The sequence below is a fragment of the Amphiprion ocellaris genome, chromosome 10 (genome assembly GCF_022539595.1).
Source record: "Amphiprion ocellaris isolate individual 3 ecotype Okinawa chromosome 10, ASM2253959v1, whole genome shotgun sequence".
Classification (NCBI taxonomy): domain Eukaryota; kingdom Metazoa; phylum Chordata; class Actinopteri; family Pomacentridae; genus Amphiprion; species Amphiprion ocellaris.
Window position 1 is genome coordinate 36,866,107 of NC_072775.1, and position 26,915 is coordinate 36,893,021.

Sequence of the window (26,915 nt, forward strand, 5' to 3'; positions counted from 1 at the left end):
CTCCAGGACCAGCTGAGACCAAAGCATTCAGAGAGTTTCAGGTTGAACTGCAGGCAGTGTTTCCTTAGAGAGACTAAATGCAGCTGAAACAAAACAGAGGAGCAGGTAGTTGGAGATCCATCCAGCATGGAGAAACATCTTCAGATGATGAGCAGAGTCGAGAGGAAAAGTCAGGAGATAGAAAAACATCTACAGGATGAGGAGATGGTAGGAGCTTTCTAGAAACGTCTTCCAGAACCTCCAGTTGGTTTCTCCTGAAGCTCCTACCATCACCAGGACCTGGATGATTGAGAACCTCCTCAGAAGTCTGAGGAACAACATTAGTTCAGAGTTTAACATCTGAGGAGACGTGGTGGTTCCTGGGTTTTTATGTTCTTGAAAAATAGAAGTGTGTTTAGATGAATGGTGCTGGACGTGTTTCCAGAACAGTAAATGTTCCCTGAGAAGCAGATAAATGACGACAAGAAACCACTTTCAGGATAAGAGCTGCTTTTACTGATAGAACGTTTTCAGCGAGTGGAACAGTTTGAAAACGAGCTCCACCAATCAGCTGGCAGCTGCTGGGTCACACGGGCATCTGCAGCTGAGAGTACTCGTCCTGCCCCTCCCTCTCCTCCAGGTGAGGCTCCGCATCATCAGCGTCCAGCTGCAGGTAAAGACAGGTTCACCAGATTAATGCTTCTCTTCATTTTCTGTTTAGTCATTCGTGTGTGTTTATATGGACCTGCATGAGGACTGATTATTATTAGTATTTTTGTTTTTGTTGTTATTATTATAATTATTATTATGGGTCGTATTTAATTACTTTTCAATTCAATTTTATTTATATAGCACCAATTACAGTCAAATTGTCTCAAGACGCTTTACAGAACCCATATGAACCCAGAGCAGCCAAAAGGTGACAGTGGCAGGAAAACACCCTTTAACAGTAAAAAAAAAAAACTCAAGCAGAACCCGGCTCTTTAAGTGGGGGAACCCATCTGCTGCTGGCCGGGCGGGTTGAGAGGGACAGAAGAGGTAGAGAGGTAGAGGTAGAGGGATTATGACTGATACGTGTTGAGAACGTCTTCTAGTTCTGAGCTATAGTCAACCAACTTTTGCATCACTTCTAAAGAACAAGTTCTGCTAATGTTCTACTAATGTACTTTTAGTGTTCTGGTACTGTTCTACTAATGTTCTGGAACGGTTCTACTGATGTTCTACTAATGTTCTACAAATGTTCATTTCTGTTCTACTAATGTTCTACTAATATTCTGGTACTGTTCTACTAATGTTCTGGTACTGCTCTATTGATGTTCTACTAATGTTCTACAACTGTTCTGCTAACGTTCCTGCAGTCAGACAGGAACCCTCAGTGCTGTAGAACCGCAGTAGAACCTGATATTGATCAGTGATGTAGAAAACATCAGAAACTAACAGCAGCTGATCAAAGAGTGCAAAGAACCAACAGCTCAATTTATCTTTGATTTATGAAACAGTCAAAGTGAAAGTTCAGTATTTAGCTGCAGCTGATGAACAGCAGATGAACAGCTGATAAACAGCTGACCTGTCTGAGGTGAACAGATATTCCAGCTGCTGTTAGATCCATGTTGGATCATTGATCATCAAGTGTTGTTGAGCTCAGATATGAAACAAACTCAGAGACAATAGTTCGGACTAACGTGATTAGAATCAGTCCCGTTCTGTTTTGAAATTTGGATTTTTGTGGATGTTTCATTTTACTGCCTGATGGATCAGAACCTGGAGACCAAAGTTCTGACCAAGCTTTGCTGTCATTTTGGGTTTGATATTTTTCAGGAATATTGGAGCTGAAATGTGTAAAAATCCTTCAGTCCCAGAGTTCTGCTGCTGCTATCTGTGAATGAGAAGCTTCACTTCAGACTGTGTTCAAAGTTCTACAGAACCGGTACTGGGTCTGACCCACTTAGATTATCGGATCAGAACATTCAGAGACCAACAGAACACAGCTCTGCTCTAAGAGGAATCATTGAATCTCTGTCATAAAAACTATCAGGAGTTTTGGTTCTTTTATAGTTTTTTTGACGTTCTGCTGGATCATAAATAAACAGAATGTTTGGTTCTGTTTTGGTTCTTCTGTGTCTCCTCTGGACAGAATCAGTTCAGCTCCATTTACCGCCTTTAACCTGTGTTTGGATCTTTGTGTTGTTTGTTTTCATTTTCCTGAGGACAAATATTTGTTTATTTTTTTGTTCCCAAAAGATAAATATTTGTCTATTCTCTGGAAGATAAATGTTTTTATTTGACAGCAGCGCCTCCTTCAGGTGGGGCTTTAGTGGTGCTGTGATGTCATTAAACATGTGACAGCAGCTGCAGGGCAGAGCTACGTGTTCACCTGTCAGGTCACATTATACGTGTCTGATGATGTCAGTGTGATGTCAGCATGATGTCATTGTGAAGGCGGGACTCACGCTCTGCAGCTCGCGGTCGCTGAAGAGGCGGGGCAGCAGCAGCATCCTCACCGGAATGGTCAGCAGCAGCATGAAGGGGAACGCTAGTGCTGCCGCTGTCGCCATGACAACCCACAGCAGAGACAGACAGGTGAGCTGGACAACAGTGAAGAGGTGCATCCTCAGCGTTCGCACCTGTGAGACAACGAAGACGCAGGTGAGACAGGAGCTAAAACCAAAGTAGAGCTGCAGGCTGGTTTGTTACCAAGGCGACAGGCGTACCTGTCCAGGCGTGCCTGTCCAATTCGGGGACTCACCTTGCGGACGTAGCTGTGGTCGGGGTGGTACTTCGGGGGCATCAGCAGCAGGATGAGGCGTTCGGTGAGCTGGATCCCGTTCAGGGACATGACCCCCATGTAGAGGAAGATCCCAAACAGCACCGCCAGGGGGATCTGACGCAGGACGTCCCCAATCACGATGGACAGACCTGCAGGACCAGAGACCACATCAGACCATCACAGACCACATCAGACCATCACAGACCACATGAGACCGTCAGAGACCACATCAGACTATCAGAGACCACATTAGACCATCACAGACCACATGAGACCGTCAGAGACCACATCAGACTATCAGAGACCACATTAGACCATCACAGACCACATCAGACCATCACAGACCACATGAGACCGTCAGAGACCACATTAGACCATCACAGACCACATCAGACCAGCAGAGACCACATCAGACCACCATAGACCACATCAGCCCATCAGAGATCTTACCCACTAGAACTGCCACCAGGAAACCTGTCACCCGCTGCTCCTTGACTTCCTGGATGCGAGGTTTGTCTCCAGGGGCGACAGCTTTGCTCATGACGGTCAGGGCATTGGTGTGGGTGACCGACCGAACCGTGGCGGCTGATAACCATGGCAACCCGAACAGCGCCGAGACTCCGCCCACCACCACGATGATTAACAGGTCCACGTGGAAACCAGTTCCCTTCACCAGCATCCTCTCCTTCTTACTGACGATCAGCCTGAGGGACAGACGGAGGACCAGGATCAACACAAGATCACACAGTCATCAGCAGAAGAGTCAAAACCAAGTCAAACTACGAGTCGGACAGAGAGTCAAACTACGAGTCAGGACAGAGAGTCAAACTACGAGTCAGGACAGAGAGTCAAACAATGAGTCAGGACAGAGAGGCAAACTATGAGTCGGACAGAGAGTCAAACTACGAGTCAGGACACAGAGTCAAACGACGAGTCAGGACAGAGTCAAACTACGAGTCAGGACAGAGAGTCAAACTACGAGTCAGGACAGAGAGGCAAACTACGAGTCAGGACAGAGAGGCAAACTACGAGTCAGGACAGTCAAACTACGAGTCAGGACAGAGAGTCAAACTACGAGTCAGGACAGAGAGTCAAACTACAAGTCAGGACAGTCAAACTACGAGTCAGGACAGAGAGTCAAACTACGAGTCAGGACAGAGAGTCAAACTACAAGTCAGGACAGAGAGTCAAACTACGAGTCAGGACAGAGAGTCAAACTACGAGTCAGGACAGAGAGTCAAATTACGAGTCAGGACAGAGAGTCAAACTACGAGTCAGGACAGAGAGGCAAACTATGAGTCAGACAGAGAGTCAAACTACGAGTCAGGACAGAGAGTCAAACTACGAGTCAGGACAGAGAGTCAAACTACGAGTCAGGACAGAGAGTCAAACTATGAGTCAGGACAGAGAGGCAAACTACGAGTCAGGACAGTCAAACTACAAGTCAGGACAGAGAGTCAAACTACGAGTCAGGACAGAGAGTCAAACTACGAGTCAGGACAGTCAAACTACGAGTCAGGACAGAGAGTCAAACTACGAGTCAGGACAGAGAGTCAAACTACAAGTCAGGACAGAGAGTCAAACTACGAGTCAGGACAGAGAGTCAAACTACGAGTCAGGACAGAGAGTCAAACTACGAGTCAGGACAGAGAGTCAAACTACGAGTCAGGACAGAGAGTCAAACTACGAGTCAGGACAGAGAGTCAAACTACAAGTCAGGACAGAGAGTCAAACTACGAGACAGAACAGTCCAGAGCAAGAGCTGAGACTAAGGGTCTACTCAAGACCAAGTCCCAAGTAAAATGTAAGGAAAGACCAAGTAGCTTCAAGACAGTGAGTCCAAAGTCAAGATCATGTAAAGACAAGTCTGACAACCAGGACTAATGAACCGAGTCCACCACGTCCTGGTTTGGTTTCAGGTTCCAGGTGAAGACTAAAGGGCCGTACGCTGTGATCTGGGACTCCATGAAGATCAGGATGAAGACCAGGATGGCCGGCAGGATGCTGGCGCCCATCATCCAAACTGGAAACTGGCCGTCTGAGCCCAGAGGAGAGATCAGCCAACCACGCTTCTCCGGACTGGACACAGAGAATCCACTGGGCACGCTCAGTTTCTGTGAGCCAATAGGAAGAGAGTACTTCATCTGTCTGATCCCACCTAAGCATGCGGTTCTGTTCATGTAAAACAAGCTCCGCCCTCACCTGAGTGTAGGTGTCCTCCACACTGTAGTCCACCAGCACCATGATGAGGATCGCAATGGGGACGCCGAAGTCTCCAATGATCCTCCGGAGCTGAAACACACAGAACACCTGCTCACACGTTGCTCAAACATGTACCTGTACATACAGGTACAACCAGGTACATACCTGTACCTGTATCTACCTGTACCTGTATCTACCTGTACATACCTGTACCTGTGTGCACTGACCTTTCCAGGGAAGAAGGAGCTGTTCTTGAACTTGCGCAGGTAGAAAGCGATGAAATATGTTCCCGCCATGAGGACTAGCGACAGCAGCGCCGTGTTCGGCTCTCCAACCACCTTCCCAGGATTCCCGGCGGCCATAGAGGTGAAGTTGCACAGAGACGGAGATGTGATGTTGTTTCCATGGTAGCAGTTTTGGAGAGGATGCTCCTGAAAGATCTGGAAAACACCAGTGAAGAAGAAAAAGCTCACAGTGGTTCAGCATTGAGCCACAGGAGGAACGCTTGTTTTAGCATGAGATCCACATTCCTAAAACACATCGCCATGGTAACGTCACCAGACAGGCAGCTGAGCTCTGGACTCACCTTGACCAGCTTGGCAAAGGTCTCATATATGAAGATGAGGGAGATGAGGAAGGAGAAGATCTCCTGGGTGAAGCGGGAAACAAAGCGAACCAGGATGCTTCCCTCAAAGGCGACGGTCAGGACAACGATGAGCAGCAGCCAGAAGCCGATCCAAACCCGACCCGTCAGATACTCGATGCCATTGTCTTTACAGAACTGCACAGGAATACAGAGGTCCTCAGCAGGGGTTTGTATGGAGGGCAGGAGGTGAAGGGTGTGAAGGATCGTCAGATTTAAAAAAACTGAACAAATCAAACTCTGACAGCTGAAATGGAAATACAGGACAGGACTTTCATTCACAAGTTTGGAAACTTTTGTTTCTGTGTTGTATTGAAGTGGTTTTTGTTTTTTTCTTTTGTCAGTGAATGAAATAAAAACTAACAAACAAGAAGGAGACATAAAATCCCACCAGGAGCACGTTGGACACATTGATTCAAAGAAACAAAGATCAAAAAACGAGTTGTTTCTTCTGGTTTCCATCGTTCTAACTTCTAGAACACATCTCTGAGTTCTCCTCATGATGTTCTGGTTCCACAGCTGGAGAACTTCAGACTGAACCCAACACTGGTCCTATTAGCTCTACATGTGAGGCACGCCAGAGAGTGTGACAGGTGTGTGTGTAGACAGGTGTGTGTAGACAGGTGTGTGTAGACAGGTGTGTGTAGACAGGTGTGTGTGTAGACAGGTATGTGTGTAGACAGGTATGTGTGTAGACAGGTGTGTGTAGACAGGTGTGTGTGTAGACAGGTATGTGTGTAGACAGGTATGTGTGTAGACAGGTGTGTGTAGACAGGTGTGTGTGTAGACAGGTATGTGTGCAGACAGGTATGTGTGCAGACAGGTGTGTGTAGACAGGTATGTGTGTAGACAGGTGTGTGTGTAGACAGGTGTGTGTAGACAGGTATGTGTGTAGACAGGTGTGTGTGTAGACAGGTGTGTGTGTAGACAGGTGTGTGTGTAGACAGGTATGTGTGTAAACAGGTGTGTGTAGACAGGTGTGTGTGTAGACAGGTGTGTGTGTAGACAGGTATGTGTGTAGACAGGTATGTGTGTAGACAGGTATGTGTGTAGACAGGTGTGTGTAGACAGGTGTGTGTGTAGACAGGTGTGTGTGTAGACAGGTATGTGTGTAGACAGGTATGTGTGTAGACAGGTGTGTGTAGACAGGTGTGTGTGTAGACAGGTGTGTGTGTAGACAGGTGTGTGTAGACAGGTGTGTGTGTAGACAGGTGTGTGTGTAGACAGGTGTGTGTGTAGACAGGTATGTGTGTAGACAGGTGTGTGTGTAGACAGGTGTGTGTGTAGACAGGTGTGTGTGTAGACAGGTGTGTGTGTAGACAGGTGTGTGTAGACAGGTGTGTGTGTAGACAGGTGTGTGTAGACAGGTGTGTGTAGACAGGTGTGTGTGTAGACAGGTGTGTGTGTAGACAGGTGTGTGTAGACAGGTGTGTGTGTAGACAGGTGTGTGTAGACAGGTGTGTGTGTAGACAGGTGTGTGTGTAGACAGGTGTGTGTAGACAGGTGTGTGTAGACAGGTGTGTGTGTAGACAGGTGTGTGTGTAGACAGGTGTGTGTAGACAGGTGTGTGTGTAGACAGGTGTGTGTGTATACAGGTGTGTGTAGACAGGTGTGTGTGTAGACAGGTGTGTGTGTAGACAGGTGTGTGTAGACAGGTATGTGTGCAGACAGGTGTGTGTAGACAGGTGTGTGTGTAGACAGGTGTGTGTAGACAGGTGTGTGTGTAGACAGGTGTGTGTAGACAGGTGTGTGTGTAGACAGGTGTGTGTGTAGACAGGTGTGTGTAGACAGGTATGTGTGTAGACAGGTGTGTGTAGGCAGGTGTGTGTGTGTAGACAGGTGTGTGTAGACAGGTGTGTGTAGACAGGTGTGTGTGCAGACAGGTGTGTGTAGACAGGTGTGTGTGCAGACAGGTGTGTGTAGACAGGTGTGTGTGTAGACAGGTGTGTGTAGGCAGGTGTGTGTGTAGATAGGTGTGTGTAGGCAGGTGTGTGTGCAGACAGGTGTGTGTGTAGACAGGTGTGTGTAGACAGGTGTGTGTATGTATACAGGTGTTTGTGTGTAGACAGATGTGTGTAGACAGGTGTGTGTGTGTGCAGACAGGTGTGTGTGTGCAGACAAGTGTGTGTGTAGACAGGTGTGTGTGTGTAGACAGGTGTGTGTGTGTATACAGGTGTGTGTGTGTAGACAGGTGTGTGTGTGTGTGTAGACAGGTGTGTGTAGACAGGTATGTGTGTAGACAGGTATGTGTGTAGACAGGTGTGTGCAGACAGGTGTGTGTAGACAGGTATGTGTGTAGACAGGTGTGTGTAGACAGGTATGTGTGTAGACAGGTGTGTGTGTGTAGACAGGTGTGTGTGTAGACAGGTGTGTGTGTAGACAGGTATGTGTGTAGACAGGTATGGGTGTAGACAGGTGTGTGTAGACAGGTGTGTGTGTAGACAGGTGTGTGTGTAGACAGGTATGTGTGTAGACAGGTATGTGTGTAGACAGGTGTGTGTGTGTAGACAGGTATGTGTGTAGACAGGTGTGTGTAGACAGGTGTGTGCAGACAGGTGTGTGCAGACAGGTGTGTGTAGACAGGTGAGCTCACGGTGTAGAAGGCCTCTTCAAACACCAGCAGTGGTCCTGAGAAGCCGATCACCAGCAGAGGCTGAGCTCCCAACACACTGAACACGATGCCCTGCATCGCCGTGGCAACAATCAGCTCCGACACACCAATCAGACCCTCCGTCTTCTCACCTGGACGGAGATCACATGACTCACAGGCAGCGATCTTAAGGGGCCTTTTCTTCAGCTGATTCTACACCGGGATAAATTCTGGGCTGTCTAATGCCCCCAGGTGAGATTCTACTGCCCCACCCAGACACAACCTTCATCACTGCAACACGCAGGTTAACATCTGACCGTCTGCGTATGACTAGCGCCTCCTCCCGGCTGCTACTTGTCCTGCTCTGACTCACCCAGCAGTCCTCCGAAGGTGATGGCAGGCGACAGCGCAGCGAAGTAGATGAAGATGATGGCGGCCATGCACTGAGGGTTGAGGGCGTCCCGGATGTCGCTGAGGTACTGAGGGTAGCGCCGCATCACGTCCCTGATCAGACCTCCGAACAGACGACCTGAACGCCTCAGAGGCTCGTCAGCCGATTTGGAAGGAACGAGAGGATCTGGAGGAGAAGAACTCTTTAAAGTCTCAGAGGCCACGTTTTAAATGTACTTAAACTTTAAAATGTTGGATATTTAGTGAGTTAAACACATCCACCTAGCAGTTAGAGCAGTCGTTCTAACTTTAAACTCTCCACCTCTGACAGAAACGTGTTCAAAATGACAAAGATAAAAATCACTGAAGATTTGTCCAAAAAGGCTTAAAACTGACCCAAACTGACTCAAAACGTTTCTAAAATGAAAAAAAAAAATCAAAAATGATGTCAAAAGTGTCCAAAATGACAAGTTACTCTGGAGTCAGACAAAACCCAGATATCCAGTCAGATCCATAAATATCTGGACAGTGACCCAGGTTTCACATCTGGGCTCTGATCCACATTAGACCTAAATGGAACAATCCAGATGTGCTTTAAGGTCAGACTTTCAGCTTTAATCTGAGTATTTACATCCTCACCAGGTGACTGATGGAGGAGCTACAACACATTCTAGATGTTCTCCACCTTTTCAGGGGACTGAAAGTCATGGGACATTTGGCTGCTCAGCTGATCCAGGGACAGGTGTGAGTTATTCCCTCATTATTTCATCTACAAGGTCTAGAGTTCATTTCAGGTTTGGAATCTGATGAGGTCAACTCTCCATATGAAGTCCAAAGAGCATCACTATCAGTGAAGGAAGCTGTCATTAGACTGGAAGATCCAAACAAACAGAACATTAGGTGAGGACAAACAAATTGTTTGGTTCATTCTTATAAAGAAAGAACCACCTGGTGAGCTCAGTAACACCAAAAGATCCAGAAGATCAAGAAAACCAGTGGTGGATGACAGAAGAATCCTTTCCCTGGTCAAGAAGAACCCTTCACAACAGCTGGCCAGATCCAGGAGACTCTCCAGGAGGTCTTCTCTTAGTCAACAACTAAGAGAAGACTTGACAAGAGTGAATCCAGACGGTTCACCACAAGGTAGAAACCATTGGTGAGTCTCAAAAACAGGAAGACCAGATTAGAGTTTATCAAAAAACATCTGAGAGAGCCTGAGCAAGTCTGGAACATCCTGTGGACACATGAGACAAAGATCTACATGGACCAGAATGATGGGAAGAGAAGAATCTGGAGGAGGGAAGGAACTGCTCAAGATCCAAAGATACCAGCTCATCAGTGAAGCATGGTGGTGGTAGTATCATGGATTCATCAGTGAAGCATGGTAGATGTAGTATCATGGTTACCTTATCAGTGAAGCATGGCGGTGGTAGTATCATGGTGTGGGTGTGTAAGAAACTAGAGAAGTAGAATGTTCTGCAGAGGCCGAGTCAGTCTCTTGACCTGACTCCAGTTCAACTGCTTGCTGAAGACAGACCTGAGGGGAAAATGCTCCAAGAACCAGCAGGAAGTGCAGACAGCAACAGTAGGTCTGGTAGAACATCACCAGGAACCAAACCCTGGAGATATCTATGGGTTCCACACTTCAGGAAATCAAATGTTCAAAGTGACTATGTGATTTATGACTATGATAGTTCATCCAGTGACTTGTGGTTCTTATAAAGGTGGAGAACATCTAGATTGTGTTGTAGCTCCTCCACCAGTCACCTGGTAAGGATGGAAATACTCAGATTAAAGCTGGAAGTCTGAACTTAGAGAACATCTGGATTGTTCCATTTAGATCCAGAGTGTGGAGTTCAGAGCCCAGATGATGAAAGCTGACCCTAACCCTATCTGACACTTTCTCCATTCTGCTACCTGAGGACTCACCTGGATCCTGCTGAGTGCTGCTCTTCTTCTCCTGCAGCTTGCCGCTCTGCTCCTCCTCCCTCTTCCTCAGGATTTCTCTCTGGAACTGAGCCACCGAGTGCAGTAGCTGGTCTCCGCCCACCTCTGACGGCGGCAGCACCACGCTGCAGTCCAGGAAGCGGTTGATGGCAGTGAGCAGGTCGTGGCGGCCGTCGGCTTCGTAGGCCGCCTCATGGAAGAGCTGAGAGACAGAACATCAGGATCCCATCAACACAGTGAAAGAACCCAGACCCTGAACATTTACTGGTTCTATCTGTGTTTTAGGGTCTTTGATAATCTATTTAAATGCTTCATTGTTTAAAAACACTTCTGCTGCTGAAGGAACAAGAACCAGAACACTGTTCCATCTGTAAAGTGCACCTCCATCACAAATGTGTCCAAAATGAGCCAGAACATTTTCTAATTCCTCCAGACAAGTTTTCAGACCTTTTACAACAGAACCGAATGAAAGAACGTGAACACTTTATTGTGTTTATGGTGTATCTATGGGCCAATGTGAAGTTCCCACTCTCCACCTCCCCCTAGAACCTGAAAACACGACAACAGAATATCTAAAAAGACTTCATTCACGTCTAAACACCACCCAAGTTCAGCTTTTAGACCTTTTACATAAAACAGACAGTGGCTATTAGGGTTGCCACCCATCCCTTAAAATACGGAATCGTCCTTTATTTCACAATCAATTGTTGCGTCCCGTATTGAATCAATACGGGACGCAAATTGTTCTGTATTTTCATAAACGCCCCGTACACGTCTGTCACACACTCATCAAGGAACAAAGTAAAACACAGGAAATACTAAGGGCAGCCAATTTAAACTTCGTAGGACCCACGTAGCAAGGACCCGATGCCAGGTCCAGCAGATCACGCTGCACCCACGTGTTTAAAAATGTCTACACCCGAAACTCCACCACGTCCACAGAAGCAAAAACGTTTGCAAATGTACAGATGTGAGTGGGAAGACTGGAACCCCTGGCAGTGGGTAAAAGGCAAACTGTGTTCTGTGTTGCTCATGGACTGGCTGAAGTAAGGCAGCATCAGGAGACCAACATGTAAGAAACATGAGAACAGAGAGAATCCAACCAGTAGGTCACAGTTTATCATCATCTAATCATCTCCTGAAGTCCATATGGTGAGAGACATCAGTATCTGGTTGTTCATTTACCAGAGGATGCTTAGAATCATGCTGATGTGGTCTGTACTCTACAGTATTTTAGTGACTCAATAAATGCCTAAGTTGTTTAGTATTTTTTTAATGCCTTTTAGTTTTTAATACACATTTATATAATAGACAATATGTAATCAATAAATGGCCTTTGCCTATCTAAAGAAAAACTCAGAACTCTGATATGTTAACGGTACTAAATAAATCAATAAATACATGCATACACATAAATAAGTTAATACATTAACTGTGTTAAGATAAGATTTAAATGGGAAAAAATGTCAGTAGAATTTCTTTGTGCAGTTCTCTGCATTCAGTTGTTTATGTTTTTGCAGAATCCAGCATTGCTCACTGGTTGGTCATTACATTTCATTAGTTTGGTTTCACTGTTTAAAATAATGCCACTTCTGTTCAGGCAGAACCTGTGATAATAAAACAATACAAAATTTTTAGGTCCGTGTTAATAAAGCACTTAAAGCTTTAAGTATGGCTAAATGCTTTTTTCAAAATTAAATATATCACTCCTTAGGTGGTAGTGGCCCCAAGTTCAGTAAAGTTGGAAAGATATTCACAGATTGGGACTTCCAGCATCAATAACTCGTTAGATATAGGTTGTCAAAACATAAACGGTGCCTCTTTCCCATTGTTGCAAGGCAGACAATGTGCTACAAGCCCAGTTTTATCAAAAGTAGCTGTCTTTCAAGCTACAGGAATAACATTGGTGTCTATGGAGTGAACAGGATCCGTCTGCAAACTGCAAAACCACTGCAACAGTAAAGAGAGACAAATATTCAGTAACTTCAATCTTGTTCTCTGTAGGTACACAATATGCTACAAGCCCAGTTTCATCAAGTAGCACATTGTGTACCTTATAATGATGGAAAAGAGGCACCGTTTATGTTTTGACAACATATATCTAATGAGTTATTGATGCTGGAAGTCCGAATCTGTGAATATCTTTCCAACGTTACTGAACTGTGGCCCCGAGGAGCCGTCCTTTATTTTCATTTCTGAAAGGTGGCAACCCTAGCGGCTATAGAACATTCTGAAGGAACAGAGGAACCAGACAGCAGCTATAGAACGTTCTGAAGGAACAGAAGAACCACAAAGCAGACATCTGCACATCTCACCTTGTCTGACATGAGCGTGGAGATGGAGCGTCCGATCTGGTGGTAGTCCATGTTGGCGGTGGGCGGACCCAACAGGAGGAACAGGAACCTCACAGGGATGGGAACCTCCAACACGGACTCCAGCAGAACCGCCTCCTGCAGCCGAACGAACGCCATGGAGGGCTGGTCCAGGAAGTCCACGCTGCCTGCAGACACAGCAGAGGGAACACTGAATCCTGAGAACACTGGAGCAGGTGAAGAAGGTCTGAGCAGAACATCTGATCTCCATGTTCCACAGCTAACTATCCATCACTGAGATGTTCTCAAATATCCATCATCTACACCACTTAATCCTCATTAGGGTCATGGGGGGCGGAGCCTATCCCAGCTGACTGAGGGTGAAGGTTCACCTGGACAGGTAACAGCCTATCATGGGGCTGCATAGAGACAAACATTCACACCTACAGATGATTTAGAATCACTGATGAACCTCAGCATGTTTCTGGACTGTGGGAGAACCTGGAGAACCCAGCAGGGAGAACATGGAGACTCCATACAGAAAGATCCCAGGGAGGCCGGGACATGAACCAGTGATCTTCTGGCTGTAAGGTGATAGAGCTAACCACTGATCCACTGGTCAGCCCTGTTCTTGAATACACTCTCAGAAAAATGATGGTTCCTCAGAAGGTTCTCTGGTTGCCATTAACAACTGAAGAACCTCTTTATTTAGGGGATGTTCTTATTTTATGTGGTTCCTTAAAAGATTCTTCCTTTTCTTCCAGAACCCAAAATATTCAATTCAATTTTATTTATATAGCGGCAATTACAGGTCAGATTGTCTCAAGACACTTTCCAGAACCCATATGAACCCCATGAGCAGCCCAAAGGAGACAGTGGCAGAAAAACACCCTTTAACAGGAAGAAACCTGGAGCAGAACCTAGATCTTTATGTGGGGGAACCCATCTGCTGGTGGAAGGAGGGTAGAGAGGGACAGAAGAGATAGAGAGATAGAGGTAGAGAGGTAGGGGTAGAGGGGTAGAGGTAGAGGAATAGAGGTAGAGGAATAGAGGTAGAGGAATAGAGGTAGAGGGGTAGAGGTAGAGAAGTAGAGGGATGGGAGAAGAGGAGGGTCACAGTGGAAGGAACTCAGAAACGCTGCAGGTTCTGGCATTCGACTTTTTTGCTCAGAAATGATTGAAATGATCATCAGGTTATGTCATCAAAGTAGAACCATGTGGTTCCACAGAGAACTGTCTGGAAAATGATTCCTTGAAGTACCTATTTTGGATAAAGCTCTTAGGAACACCATTTGTGGTGCCTAAAGGAACCATGCTTATGATTCTTTGAGGAACATTTACAGATTCTCTAGAGAACCGTCTGAAGACATAAATGTTTGTCTGAGGAACTTTTGGAGTTCTGTAAAGAACCAGTGGGAGAAATGTGTTTTTTTAAAGAACCTCTTGCTGAAAGGTGCTTTGTGGAACTAGAAATTGTTCTTCAGTGACAGCGCTGTGAAGAAGACTCCTGACAGGTGAGCTGCTGCGTACCTACGAGAACAACGGTGGCCTCGGCTCTCTCTGGAATCTTCTCCATCAGCTTCACTTCATGTTTGGATCTGGAGTGGCAGAATGGTGGAGGATCTTTCTGCACACAGAACACAGTCAGAAGGTCTACCTGGATACCTGTACAGCCTCACCTGGCTGCACCAGGAGCTCCACCCGTTCCTCCTTACCTTGCCGCTGTCTCCGTCAGCCTCTCTGTCATTGGCTGAGTAGCTGCAGGGCTCTGATTGGCCGTTGTGTCTGTCCATCAGGGCAGCCATGTTGGCAGCAGAGATGTTCCTGCTGAAGGAACTGTGGTCCTTCTCATCGCTGGGGTGGCTGAGGACACAAGAAGAACCTGATCATAGAACAGCTGGAATGAAGAAAAGCTTCTTCAGGAACAGGAACCAACAGAGCTCCGGTTCTCTAGAGCAGAACCAGGAGGAACACAGTCAAACCAAACCTGGAAGGTTCTGAACAGGTTCTACAGCCAGAACCTGTCCAGGTGTCTCCAGGGGTTAATAGATCTGTAGATTATAGATCTGTAGATTATAGATCTGTAGATCACCGATCAGATCTAAACACAGAAAAACTTTAAACTCATCAATATTCACGGAAACACAACATTCAGATCAATATTTTACTCTTTTATCAGATATCAGGAAAAACTGGTTTAGGGGGATCTGATTGATTATTGGCTCTAGGAGAGGGTTTATTGATTATTGATAATGGGTGAACCTGTGTCGCAGCAGCAGCGCTCTCAGCACGTTGGCTCGGTCTGCAGCTCTGATCTGGTCGGAGATCACCATCTGCTCCACCACCTGCTGAGCGATGCCCGGCAGAGTCGTCTGCTTCAGGTCCAGCAGCACGGCACCTGTAACCACGGCAACACCACATCAGCACCATCAACTTTATTTATACAGCGCCATTCACAACACGTCATTCTGAAGGCCCTATACAGAGAAACCATCAGATCCAGAGGTTCCTGTGAGCAGCTCCAGCTGGATAGAAGGTCCTTTAAGCAGGAGGAAACTCTGTCAGGACCAGGTGGATAGAAGGTTCTTTAACTCTGTCAGAACAATTGGAGACAGAAGGTCCTTTAAGTCTGTCAGAACAAGGTGAGATCGGCCCTCAGGGTGAGGGGAACAGATCAGGATATCAGGTGGAGGACAGTAAACCGCCTGGATTTCAGTCAAGACAGTGACATCATCCCTACAGTGGCGTCATTGTCACAGTAATGTCATCATCATTATCCTCAGTGATGACATTATTTCCATCATCATGAAGGATAGGACCAATCACAGGGCAAAATGTGGACAGTAAATAAACTGTATTAATAATATTCAGGCAGCTGGGTGTAAAATAGCTGTTATTAGACTACTGAATACAGACATTTACAGAATTACACCTTTAAGCCTTCATTTAAAGAGAACATTGAAGGATATTATTAAAAATCATTAGATTAGATCAATAGAAAACACATTCAACATTTTAGTTCTAAAAACTACAGAAATTATGAAAGATGTTTGATCTGTGGGTTTCGATCTGTGGGTTTCGATCTGTGGAGGTGGACCTGTGGAGGTGGATCTGTGGTGGTGGATCTGTGGTTTTGGGTCGGACCCTCACCGTGGGAGATGGTTTTGCGGAGCTCCAGCAGTGAGCGGAAGGACAGCGATGCGATGTGAGGCCGTCCCCAGCGCTCCGTCTCCTCGTCCACCTCCTCCTCAAATTTGATCCAGCGGGCCGTCTCCCTCCACTGCAGCTCCTGGTTCCGGTCGATCACCAGCTCGTTCAGCTCCACGAACACCTGACCAGCACAAGCAGAACCATCAGGATGAAACCATCAGGACAGAACCATCAGGACGGACCCATCAGGACGTCTGAAAGCTGGTCCACCTGCCAGCTGTTGATGAAGACCAGGGACTGAGACTGAAAGCTCCAGGAGATAGTAAATGGACCTCATAGTGAGAAAACCTGCTGCTTCCAGGACCATCAAGGAGCTCCAAGTATCAGAAGAAAAGACCTCCACACCAGAGGAACTACATAGCAGAGAATGCCAGGCTAAAGTTAAACCAGGATAAACCAGAAAAAAACAAACTAAACCAGGATAAACCAGAGTAAACCAGGATAAACCAGAGTAAACCAGGACAGACCAGGGTAAATCAGGATATGCCAGACTAACCCAGACTAAACCATGCTAACCCAGGATAGACCAGGATAACCCAGAATAGACCAGACCAACCCAGGATAAACCAGAGTAAACCAGGATAAACTGGAGTAAACCAGGACAGACCAGACTAACCCAGACTAAACCATGCTAACCGAGGACAGACCAGACTAACCCGGGACAGACCAGACTAACCCAGAATAGACCTGATAAACCAGAGTAAACCAGGATATACCAGACTAAACCATGCCAACCCAGGATAGACCAGACTAACCCAGGACAGACCAGACAAACCCAGGATAGACCAGACTAGCCCAAGATAGACCAGGATAAATCAGGATATACCAGACTAACTCAGACTAAACCATGCTAACCCAGGACAGACCAAACTAACCCAGGACAGACCAGGCTAACCCAGGACAGACCAGACTAACCCAGGATAGACCAGACTAACCCAGGACAGACCAGACTAGCCCAGGATAGACCAGACTAACCCAGGATAGACCAGGATAAGTCAGGATATACCAGACTAACCCAGACTAAACCATGCTAACCCAGGATAGACCAGGATAAGTCAGGATATACCAGACTAACCCAGACTAAACAATGCTAACCCAGGATAGACCAGACTAACCCAGGACAGCCCAGGCTAACCCAGGATAGACAGGATAGACCAGGACAGACCCGACTAACCCAGGATAGACCAGGACAGACCAGGCTAACCCAGGATAAAGGAGTTCAGTCAGAAACAGGCTAAATGAGGAAAAGCAGAGCAGAGACTAACTCAGGTGAGTGAACCTGAGATAAATCTACCTGAAGGTGCCGATTCTTCAGGTCCAAACCGATCATCCTGGAGACCAGAGCAGACTGAGCCCAGAGAGAAGCCCACCTGCACCTTACCTGCTCTGACTCCTCCTACCTGACTCCACCTGTCTCTCTCATTACCTAAGCCTTCATGCACTCACCTGTTCAATCCCACCTGGATTAACCTGCAGCTCATCTTTCGTGTCTTTGGACAATTAAATTGTTTTTTTTTAAAGAGAACCACAGAAGCTAAGGAACCTAGTCGACCGTAATTCATGAATTACATTTCGGTGCATCCAGGTGTTTTCCAGGTATTGTCCACGTGTTCTCCAGGCATTCTCCAGGTACTCTCCAGGTACTCTTCAGGTATTCTCCAGGAACTCTTCAGTGTTCTCCAGGTGTTCTCAGATGCAGCTTTAGCAGTAGTAAATTATTTTCTGAGTCTTATTGTAATGCTGATCAAATGTAAACTCTGAGTTTCTGTTTCCTGAATCCAAACCCTGAAAATAATGTTCACAGTCTGAGGACAGGAACAGAACAAACCAATGGAACCACAACTGAACTCTGGAACCGAAAGACGCTCAAAAAGATTGGTTAATTAATGAGATTAAACTGTTCTAGAAAGCACAAGAACGTTCATGTTGTTTCTGCATTTCACAGGATATGAGAGGAAGATTTTCCCTCTGAGTGAGTCCTCTTTCTAGATCATCCTGATTTCTTCTTCCATCTTCTAATAGTTCTGACCAAACACCGACCAACCTCCTGGAACTTCATCAATGATCAGAGTTCTACCTTCAGACTGAGAATATTTCCAGAGGACCACAGAGGTGGGACCAGATTTATAACTTTTTAATGGACTTTTCCCATCATTTCTGATCCTCAGAACTTCATCAGTCCAGCAGATAGAACCATGACATTTAGGAGTAGAAACATCTGAGTTCTGGTAGAAACTGACACCAGGTCAGTTTAAATCCATCCAGGTGTCACAGTCTAAAGATCATCCAGATTTGAACAATTCTGGACAATTTTGGATTTATTTAGGACAAATTTCAGGTTCTTTTGAACATTTTTGGAATAATTTGGGGAAATACTGAGTCAATTTGGTAGATTTTTGTCATTATTTGGACAAATTTTTCATAATTTTGGGACAATTTAGTGTAATTTTGGATGTCTTTTGTTGTTTTGAACAGTTTTTGAGCCATTTTTGACAAGTATTGAAAAATTTGGGACAATTTTTGAGTGATTTTAAGCCAAGTTTCATGTAACTTGACCAATCTTTAATAATGAACACATCTGAGTTCTGGTAAAAACTGACACCAGATCAATTTTAAATCCATCAAGGTGTCTCAGTCTGAACACTGTTTCTGATCAGAACCATTTTATTCTATATTTTTATTCAACTGTTGACTCAGAAATTGGATCATTTTCAAGCAACTTACGTAAATTTTCATGCCATTTTCAACTAATTTTCTGTAATTCTGGATAATTTTGGAATTATTTTGCACAAATTTTGAACCATTTTCTATCATTTTTGAAGCATCATGGACTAATTTTGTGTCATTCTGCAAATCATCAGTCAGTTTGGATCATTTTTGAATAATTTGAGTGAATTCAGACTTATTTTGGACAATTTTCTTGTCATTTTCAACAAGTTTTATGTCAACTTGGATCTTTTCTCATATTCTGGATCATTTATTTGTCTTTGGGATCATTTTTGAGCCATTTAGGACAAAATTTCATGTCATTCTGGACTCATTAGTATTAGTAACTTTTTCACATTTGATTGGTTTCAGATGAAATGAGCCATTTCTAGTTTTGTGTCAGAGTTTCATCACACTGCACTGACATGGCGTGATGAGGTGGCATGTGGGTGGAGCCTGTGTTAATGTGTTAATACTGCAGCCTCCGTAGCTCCGCCCTCTGACCTCGTGAGGTGTTCGGTCCGGCTGCAGGTGTTGGTTCGTCCAACTGCTCAGCTGATCTTTGCTGACGTGAACAGTCGGGCCTCTGGAGCTCCGCCTCACCAGGTGACGTCGAACCGCAGGAACATCATCCAATCTGTGACCTGAAGGGGCGGAGCATCACAACAGGGTCAGACCAGAGATCATTTCTGTCTCCTCCCAACAACACTTTTTATTCAGCTCAGTTTATCAACCTCACAAAATAAAGCTGCCAAAAACATCAACCTGATGGAGGTTATTATTTACATTATATAAACGTTTACTGACTGTTTACTGGACATTTATGGAACATTTACCGAACATTTACTGAACATTTACTGGACGTTTACTGAATGTTTACTGGATGTTTACTCAATGTTTATTGGATGTTTACTGAACATTGACTGAACATTTACTGGACATTTACTGAACATCTACTGGATGTTTACTGAACGTTTACTGAACGTTTATTGGACATTTACTGAATGTTTACTGAACGTTTACTGGACGTTCACTGAATGTTTATTGGATTTTTAATGAACGTTTACTGGATGTTTACTGAACATTTATCGAACATTTACTGACCGTTTACTGGACATTTACTGGACGTTTACTGAACGTTTACTGGACGTTTACTGGACATTTACTGAACGTTTACTGAAAATTTACTGGACGTTTACTGGATATTTACTGAATGTTTATTGAACGCTTACTGGACGTTTACTGAATGTTTAGTGAAAAATTGCTGGACATTTACTGGATGTTGACTGAATGTTTATTGATCGTTAACTGAATGTTTATTGAACGTTTAGTGAAAATTTACTGGACGTTTACTGAAAATTTACAGGACGTTTACTGAACGTTTACTGAACATTTACTGGATGTTTACTGAGCGTTCACTGGACATTTACTAGAGGTTAACTGAATGTTTACTGAATGTTTACTGGACGTTTACTGAATCTTTACTGGGAGCTGACTCCAAATTGACACCATGTTAGACAGAAACAGCAGCAGAGACACAAACTGACCACAAATCAGTTCAGAGACAAGCAGCCACAAAAACACACACAAACGCCGATCACCTATAAACAGTTTGAATCTGCTGCAGGTTCACCTGAGCTACCTGTGACCAGGTGAGTGTCTTCACAGGTGAACAAACTGTCAGGGTCTCACGGGAACTTTCTGCTGCTTAACAGGATGTCAGGCTCCAATGGAGAACAAGAACACAAGAGACTGATATCCAATCAGAGCCACACACACACACACACACACACACACACACACACACACACACACACACACACACACACACACGCACACACACAGACACACACACACACGTGTGTTTCCTTCTGAAGCTTCAGGTTTCAAGTAAAATGTGATTTTCTTTTCCCTAACCCTCTTTTCTTCTTTTCTGGAAACAGCCAATCACCTTCCAGCAGTGAGTCAGCTGACCTCCACCTGCTGCAGGTAACATGAGGCTCTGACTCCAGCATCAACACAAACAGTGTCACAACTGCAGAGAACAACACAACAGACCAACAATGTGTTCTTTAACATGTTCCTGCAGTGCGTCACAGCCTGCTCAGTGCTCTTCAAAGTAAAAGACAACCAGAAAATCAGCTCACATGTTCCTCTGCTGTTTCTGATTCTTTGATTTCTGGAATCTTCTCGCGGAGTTGCACGTGATGTTCACAAATACGACTGACCTCCATGTTTTCAGGACTGCAGGTTTCATACGCATGAAAGAGAACGTGTGACGACAACAGCTGACAGGTTCTGTGGTTCTAATCTGTGGCTGCAGGAGAACAGATCAAACTCACTGAAACCTCATCAACAGAAAGTCTTCAGAGCACAAAAAACATCATCAGGAAGCTTTTCCAGCTGGTCTTTGACGTGAAGACAACTCTGTTTTTAATTACATCTACAGATGAGCTCTTATCTCATTAAATATACAGCAGAATGTATAAACACCAACCTGACTCAATATTACTTACTCTACTAACCCTACTAACCCTAACCCTGCTAACATTAACCCTACTAACACTAATGCTACTAACACTAACCCTACTAAACCTAACCCTACTAATGCTACTAACCCTAATAACCCTAACCCTGCTAACACTAACACTAACCCCACTAACCCTACTAACCATACTTAAACGAACCTTACTAACCTTAACTCTGGGCACGTTGACATGTTCTTAACTAAAAGTCTGAGTTCAAACTATCTTTCCAGGTGAGCTGCAGATGAAAAGTCTGTAAAGAAACAGCAGCTACTCACTGAGATCAGCCTTCAGCCTCAAACATCCCAGACCAGAACCAGAACCAGGACCAGAACTAGAACCAGACCAGGACCAGACCAGGACCAGAACCAGAACCAGACCAGACCAGGACCAGGACCGGACCCGAACCCCACAGTAACAATAGACAGAGGCAGTGGGAGGTGGCAGCATTGTGTTCAGGTCAGCAGCAGCTTCAGTCACATGGTTGACAGAAAACTCTTTCATCTGGGACAGAATTCCTTCAGGATGCCGAGTGTCCCGGTGCATGCTGGGAAAAGTTCCTCCCGGAGGTCAGACTGACGTCCAGAACTCTGCAGCTGCTTCCACCTCCAGGAGGATCTGCTGCCTTGAGGCTAACCACACTGTTTACCATTCACTAACATGCTAGCTTAGCATGTTAGCATGCTAACACAGCCGATTGGCAGCAAATAAGGAGCTGGACAGATCACAGCTTCACTGATTTATGACTGACTCACAGAACACCTGCACACAGCTACACACACACTCACACACACACACTCACACAGCTACACACACACAAACACACACACACTCACACACACACACACACACACACACACACACACTCACACAGCTACACACACACAAACCCACACACACACACACACACACACACACACACGCTAACGTCTAGATATTCAGCATGTAAAACAGCACAGAAACATTTAAGGAGTTACATTTGTGTAGATATAGAACCTCTAGAGTTTACAGCCTGACTAGCAGTGAGCTGTGTGAGGTTTATATGTTGAAGTTCTACGTTCCCTCAGATACATGAAGGTTCTGCTGGTTCTGAGCAGCCTACTGACTCTTGATGCCATCCAGGTCGACTGACGCCAGAGTCTCATCCTCGTCGGCATCGTCAGGGGGAACGGTTGTCGTCACGGTGTGACCAGGTGAGAGGCCGACGTGACTGGATGAGAAGGTGGGCGTGTCACTGTGAGGGGGAGGAGTCACAGGTTCAAATCCAGAAAATCAAATACCCAGGTGAGCCAGGACAGGTGCGACTCACCTGGAGGTCCAGCCCTCCTCTCCGTCAGCGAACGCCTCCTCCTCGTCTTCTTCTATGGTGGCTGTGGCGTTGGGGGCGGAGCCTCCCCTGTCCTCCCTCCTCCCCTCATTGGTTCTTTTCCTCCTGCTGTCGGCAAGCGGCTTGGAAAGAGGATGATGGACGTGGAGGGAGGAGTGACGGTGCTCTGCAGCCGGAGAACCAGAAGTTATTCAGGAGGAACCACGAGTGGAGGTCATTTAATGACTAATCACTAAATAATGAACACTAGAACCACTTTAGAGAACACTAGAACCACTTTAGAGAACACTAGAACCTCTTTAGAGAACTGAAAATCAACTAGAGGTTCATTTCAGGGTCTCTTTTCATTCCTCGCAGCAGAGGTGGCTCTTAGAGGGTTACTAGAACTTTCCTTAAATATCCATTAGGTCTTCAATAGAGGCCCAGATAAGACCTGTGGAACCTTCTGGAACCAAAGCAGAGAAAAGATTTCACACCTGTGAGACCTTCTTGGTCTTTGCTCTCCTAGATTAGCAAAGAATCCATAAAATTTATTCAAAGACCTAAAGAACGTTCTCAGAATCTCCTCAAACCCTCTAATGGACCTCACGCTGTCCACAAGACCACCAGCAGGAATGTGAGGAACCATCTAGTCTTAGGAATCCCTGAAACTTCCTTCATGTCTTCAAGAAGAACCTCCTGGACCCCCATCTCCTCCAAGAACCTCCTGAGGAACTGACTGGGTTTTTCTGGGAACATCTCACCTTCGATGTCCTGCTCATCCAGAACCCGATGTTTCTCCGGAGGGCTGCGAGCTGCAGGATGAAGGATCTGCTGGAAACCTGGAACATCAAACGCTTTGTTGAGATCTTCGTCTTCTTCATCACTGAGGCAGCAAGGAGCCTGCAGAGAGGAACCTGATTCAAATTAAAGTCACACTGATGGAGACCAAGGAGGAACCTGCAGCACACCTCCAGACCGGAGAACTTCTGGTGGATTTATTTCAAACCTGCTGCTCCTGGTACTTTACGGACTTACAGTGGGTACGGAAAGTATTCAGACCCCTTTAAATGTTTCACTCTTTGTTTCATTGCAGCCATTTGCTAAAATCAAAAAAGTTTATTTTATTTCTCATTAATGTACACTCAGCACCCTACCTTGACAGAAAGAAACAGAAATGTAGAAATTTTTGCAAATTTATTAAAAAAGAAAAACTGAAATATCACACGGTCATAAGTATTCAGACCCTTTACTGTGACACTCATATTTAACTCACCTGTGGTCCATTTCTTCTGATCCTCCTTGAGATGGTTCTACTTCTTCATTGGAGTCCAGCTGTGTTTAATTAAACTGATTGGACTTGATTAGGAAAGGCACACACCTGTCTATATAAGACCTTACAGCTCACAGTGCATGTCAGAGCAAATGAGAATCATGAGGTGGAAGGAACTGCCCAAGGAGCTCAGAGACAGAATTGTGGCAAGGCACAGATCTGGCCAAGGTTACAAAAGAATTTCTGCAGCATTCAAGGTTCCTAAGAGCACAGTGGCCTCCATAATCCTTAAATGGAAGAAGTTTGGGACGACCAGAACTCTTCCTAGACCTGGCCGTCCAGCCAAACTGAGCAATCGTGGGAGAAGAGCCTTGGTGAGAGAGGTAAAGAAGAACCCAAAGATCACCGTGGCTGAGCTCCAGAGATGCAGCAGGGAGATGGGAGAAAGTTCCACAAAGTCAACTATCACTGCAGCCCTCCACCAGTCAGGCTTTTATGGCAGAGTGGCCCGACAGAAGCCTCTCCTCAGTGCAAGACATATGAAAGCCTGCATAGAGTTTGCCAAAAAACACATGAAGGACTCCCAGACTATGAGAAATAAGATTCTCTGGTCTGATGAGACCAAGATTGAACTTTTTGGCGTTAATTCTAAGCGGTATGTGTGGAGAAAACCAGGCACTGCTCATCACCTGCCCAATACCATCCCAACAGTGAAACATGGTGGTGGCAGCATCATGCTATGGGGGTGTTTTTCAGCTGCAGGGACAGGACGACTGGTTGCAATTGAAGGAAAGATGAATGCGGTCAAGTACAGAGATTTCCTGGAAGAAAACCTCTTCCAGAGTGCTCTGGACCTCAGACTGGGCCGAAGGTTCACCTTCCAACAAGACAATGACCCTAAGCACACAGCTAAAACAACAAAGGAGTGGCTTTGGAACAACTCTGTGACCATTCTTGACTGGCCCAGACAGAGCCCTGAACTAAACCCAATTGAGCATCTCTGGAGAGATCTGAAAATGGCTGTCCACCAACGTTCACCATCCAACCTGACAGAACTGGAGAGGATCTGCAAGGAAGAATGGCAGAGGATCCCCAAATCCAGGTGTGAAAAACTTGTTGCATCATTCCCAAGAAGACTCATGGCTGTACTAGCTCAAAAGGGTGCTTCTACTCAATACTGAGGAAAGGGTCTGAATACTTATGACTGTGTGATATTTCAGTTTTTCTTTAATAAATTTGCAAAAATTTCTACATTTCTGTTTTTTTCTGTCAAGATAGGGTGCTGAGTGTACATTAATGAGAAATAAAATTAACTTTTTTGATTTTAGCAAATGGCTGCAATGAAACAAAGAGTGAAAAATTTAAAGGGGTCTGAATACTTTCCGTACCCACTGTAAGATGAACTCAGCCACAACATTTATCCAGAACGTGTTTAAGCTGCTGTGGAAGTTCTCTAAGATGATGAACAAACGTCCAAAGTCACTAAAGAATTCTCCAAAATGATAAAAGAGGCTCAGTAATTATTATTAACGACTCAAACATCAGAAATGACTAAAAATTCACTCAACTGAAGGAACATCTCAACACCAGGAGGAAACGATCATTGATAGATTATTGATCTGTGAGAACCCACCGAGTTCTGGTGGAGGCTCATGAGGTCTGATGTTCAGCAGGAGTTCAGGCAGCAGAACCTGGAGAACCAAACACAGAAGGTCAGACATGGATCTGCAGCTTCCAAACTCAGTTCATATGAAATCTAGAACCAGCCGTTTGCTTCTCGTTAAAAACGAGTCAAAGTTCTTCAGAACGGTTCCATGATTCCTGATGGACCCAGTAGATGGTTTCTGTGGAGAACATCCCTAAAGTCTGGGCACATTCTAATCTGGTAACGCATCAGAGATCTAACAGAACCTCCTGGGTTCCCTGCATGTGGAATGTGAGACGTTCTACAGGTGGAGGTTCTTCCAGGTTCTTCCAGGTTCAGTAACGTGTCTGCTGCTTTCACAGCTGCAGATCAGACCTCCTCTCTGGTTCACTGTAGGTTCAGTTCTGACAGATCTCACCCGTTCATGTGTGGAACCTGATGGAGACACTGAGGGTCCTTCTGTTGAACAATCACCGTTCTCCAACCGTAAATGCCGGCTGCAGTTTCTACCCGGACCGTCCACAACCACCAGTTAGTCTCTGTTCTGTCCAGCTCTCCTGGTTCTTGTAGTTCCTGGATAGTTCTCGTTCTGGTCTTTCCAGTCTGGTCTCCACCTGCTCCTGCCTCTCCCTGGACCTCCAGTTCTCTCTTCCTGTCAGCGACGTTCCTCCAGAGCCGGACTGCAGCTCTGGTTATTGCAGCTGTCTCAGTCGTCTGATTGGTTGGTTTAGTTTGTGCTTTTCCTGGTTTAATGCCAGCTGATTTTCAGGTAGAGCAGTTCCTGATACTTCCTAACTTATTTCGTGAGTTTATTCTGATAGAACCGTTCTGGTAGTTCCTGGTTCCTCTCACCAGTGGATCCTAGCTCTGTAGATCATGTTCTCTATTGACGTGTTATTCTCTGCTGCCTGGTCGGACCTTCTGTTGGTTGCTTCTGTGTTTTCTGCTGCTGTGTAATTCTCCACTAGTGGGCCTCAGTGTCCTTCAGTAGTCTGACTGTTATTTATTATTATTATTGTTTTCTTATTTTTTTACTTTTACTTTTTATTTAGGTCACTTCTGCTCTGTCATTCACTTCCTGTAAACAAACTGTTATTTTTACATTCTCATTTCCTCACACCTGAGCTTCACTAACCAATAGGAGCACAGAGACTGTATGATGTCATATTTAAACACGTCCTCCCGTTCTAGCAGCAGCGCAGTTCTCCAGTAGTCCTGCAGCTAAAACTGGGCTTTGTTCTGCTCTGTAGGCCAGAAGTTTACTGTCAGCTGATCTACACCGTAAAAAAACTGTTAAACATCCTGGAGAACATCCGGGAGAACATCCTGGAGAATAGGAGAACATCTGGGAGAACATCCTGGAGAACATCCAGGAAAACATCCAGGAGAACATCCAGGAGAACATTCAGGAGAAGATCCT

The 26,915-nt window shown here is 45.3% G+C and overlaps 1 protein-coding gene across 2 annotated transcripts; it reads right to left on the bottom strand.

Annotated features, from left to right (window-relative positions):
- Positions 1-472: 472 nt before the first annotated feature.
- On the bottom strand, positions 473-26,915 carry LOC111577603 (anion exchange protein 2-like). 2 transcript variants are annotated; one of them, XM_035954515.2, is made up of 21 exons: positions 25,484-26,915; positions 23,342-23,480; positions 22,581-22,764; positions 22,378-22,505; positions 19,251-19,390; positions 15,981-16,161; positions 15,093-15,228; positions 14,546-14,693; positions 14,361-14,457; positions 12,834-13,018; positions 10,501-10,720; positions 8,555-8,758; positions 8,185-8,333; positions 5,535-5,729; positions 5,176-5,388; positions 4,949-5,038; positions 4,694-4,860; positions 3,197-3,450; positions 2,726-2,895; positions 2,430-2,603; positions 473-646 (listed from the first exon to the last, which is right to left on the bottom strand). In XM_035954515.2, the coding sequence occupies exons 1-21, from the start codon at positions 25,502-25,504 to the stop codon at positions 566-568; spliced, it is 3,276 nt and encodes a 1,091-aa protein (XP_035810408.1). In that variant the 5' UTR covers positions 25,505-26,915; the 3' UTR covers positions 473-565. The 2 variants fall into 2 exon arrangements, with proteins under 2 accessions (XP_035810408.1, XP_035810409.1); XM_035954516.2 differs by lacking the exons at positions 22,378-22,505; positions 22,581-22,764; positions 23,342-23,480; positions 25,484-26,915 and adding an exon at positions 21,550-21,858.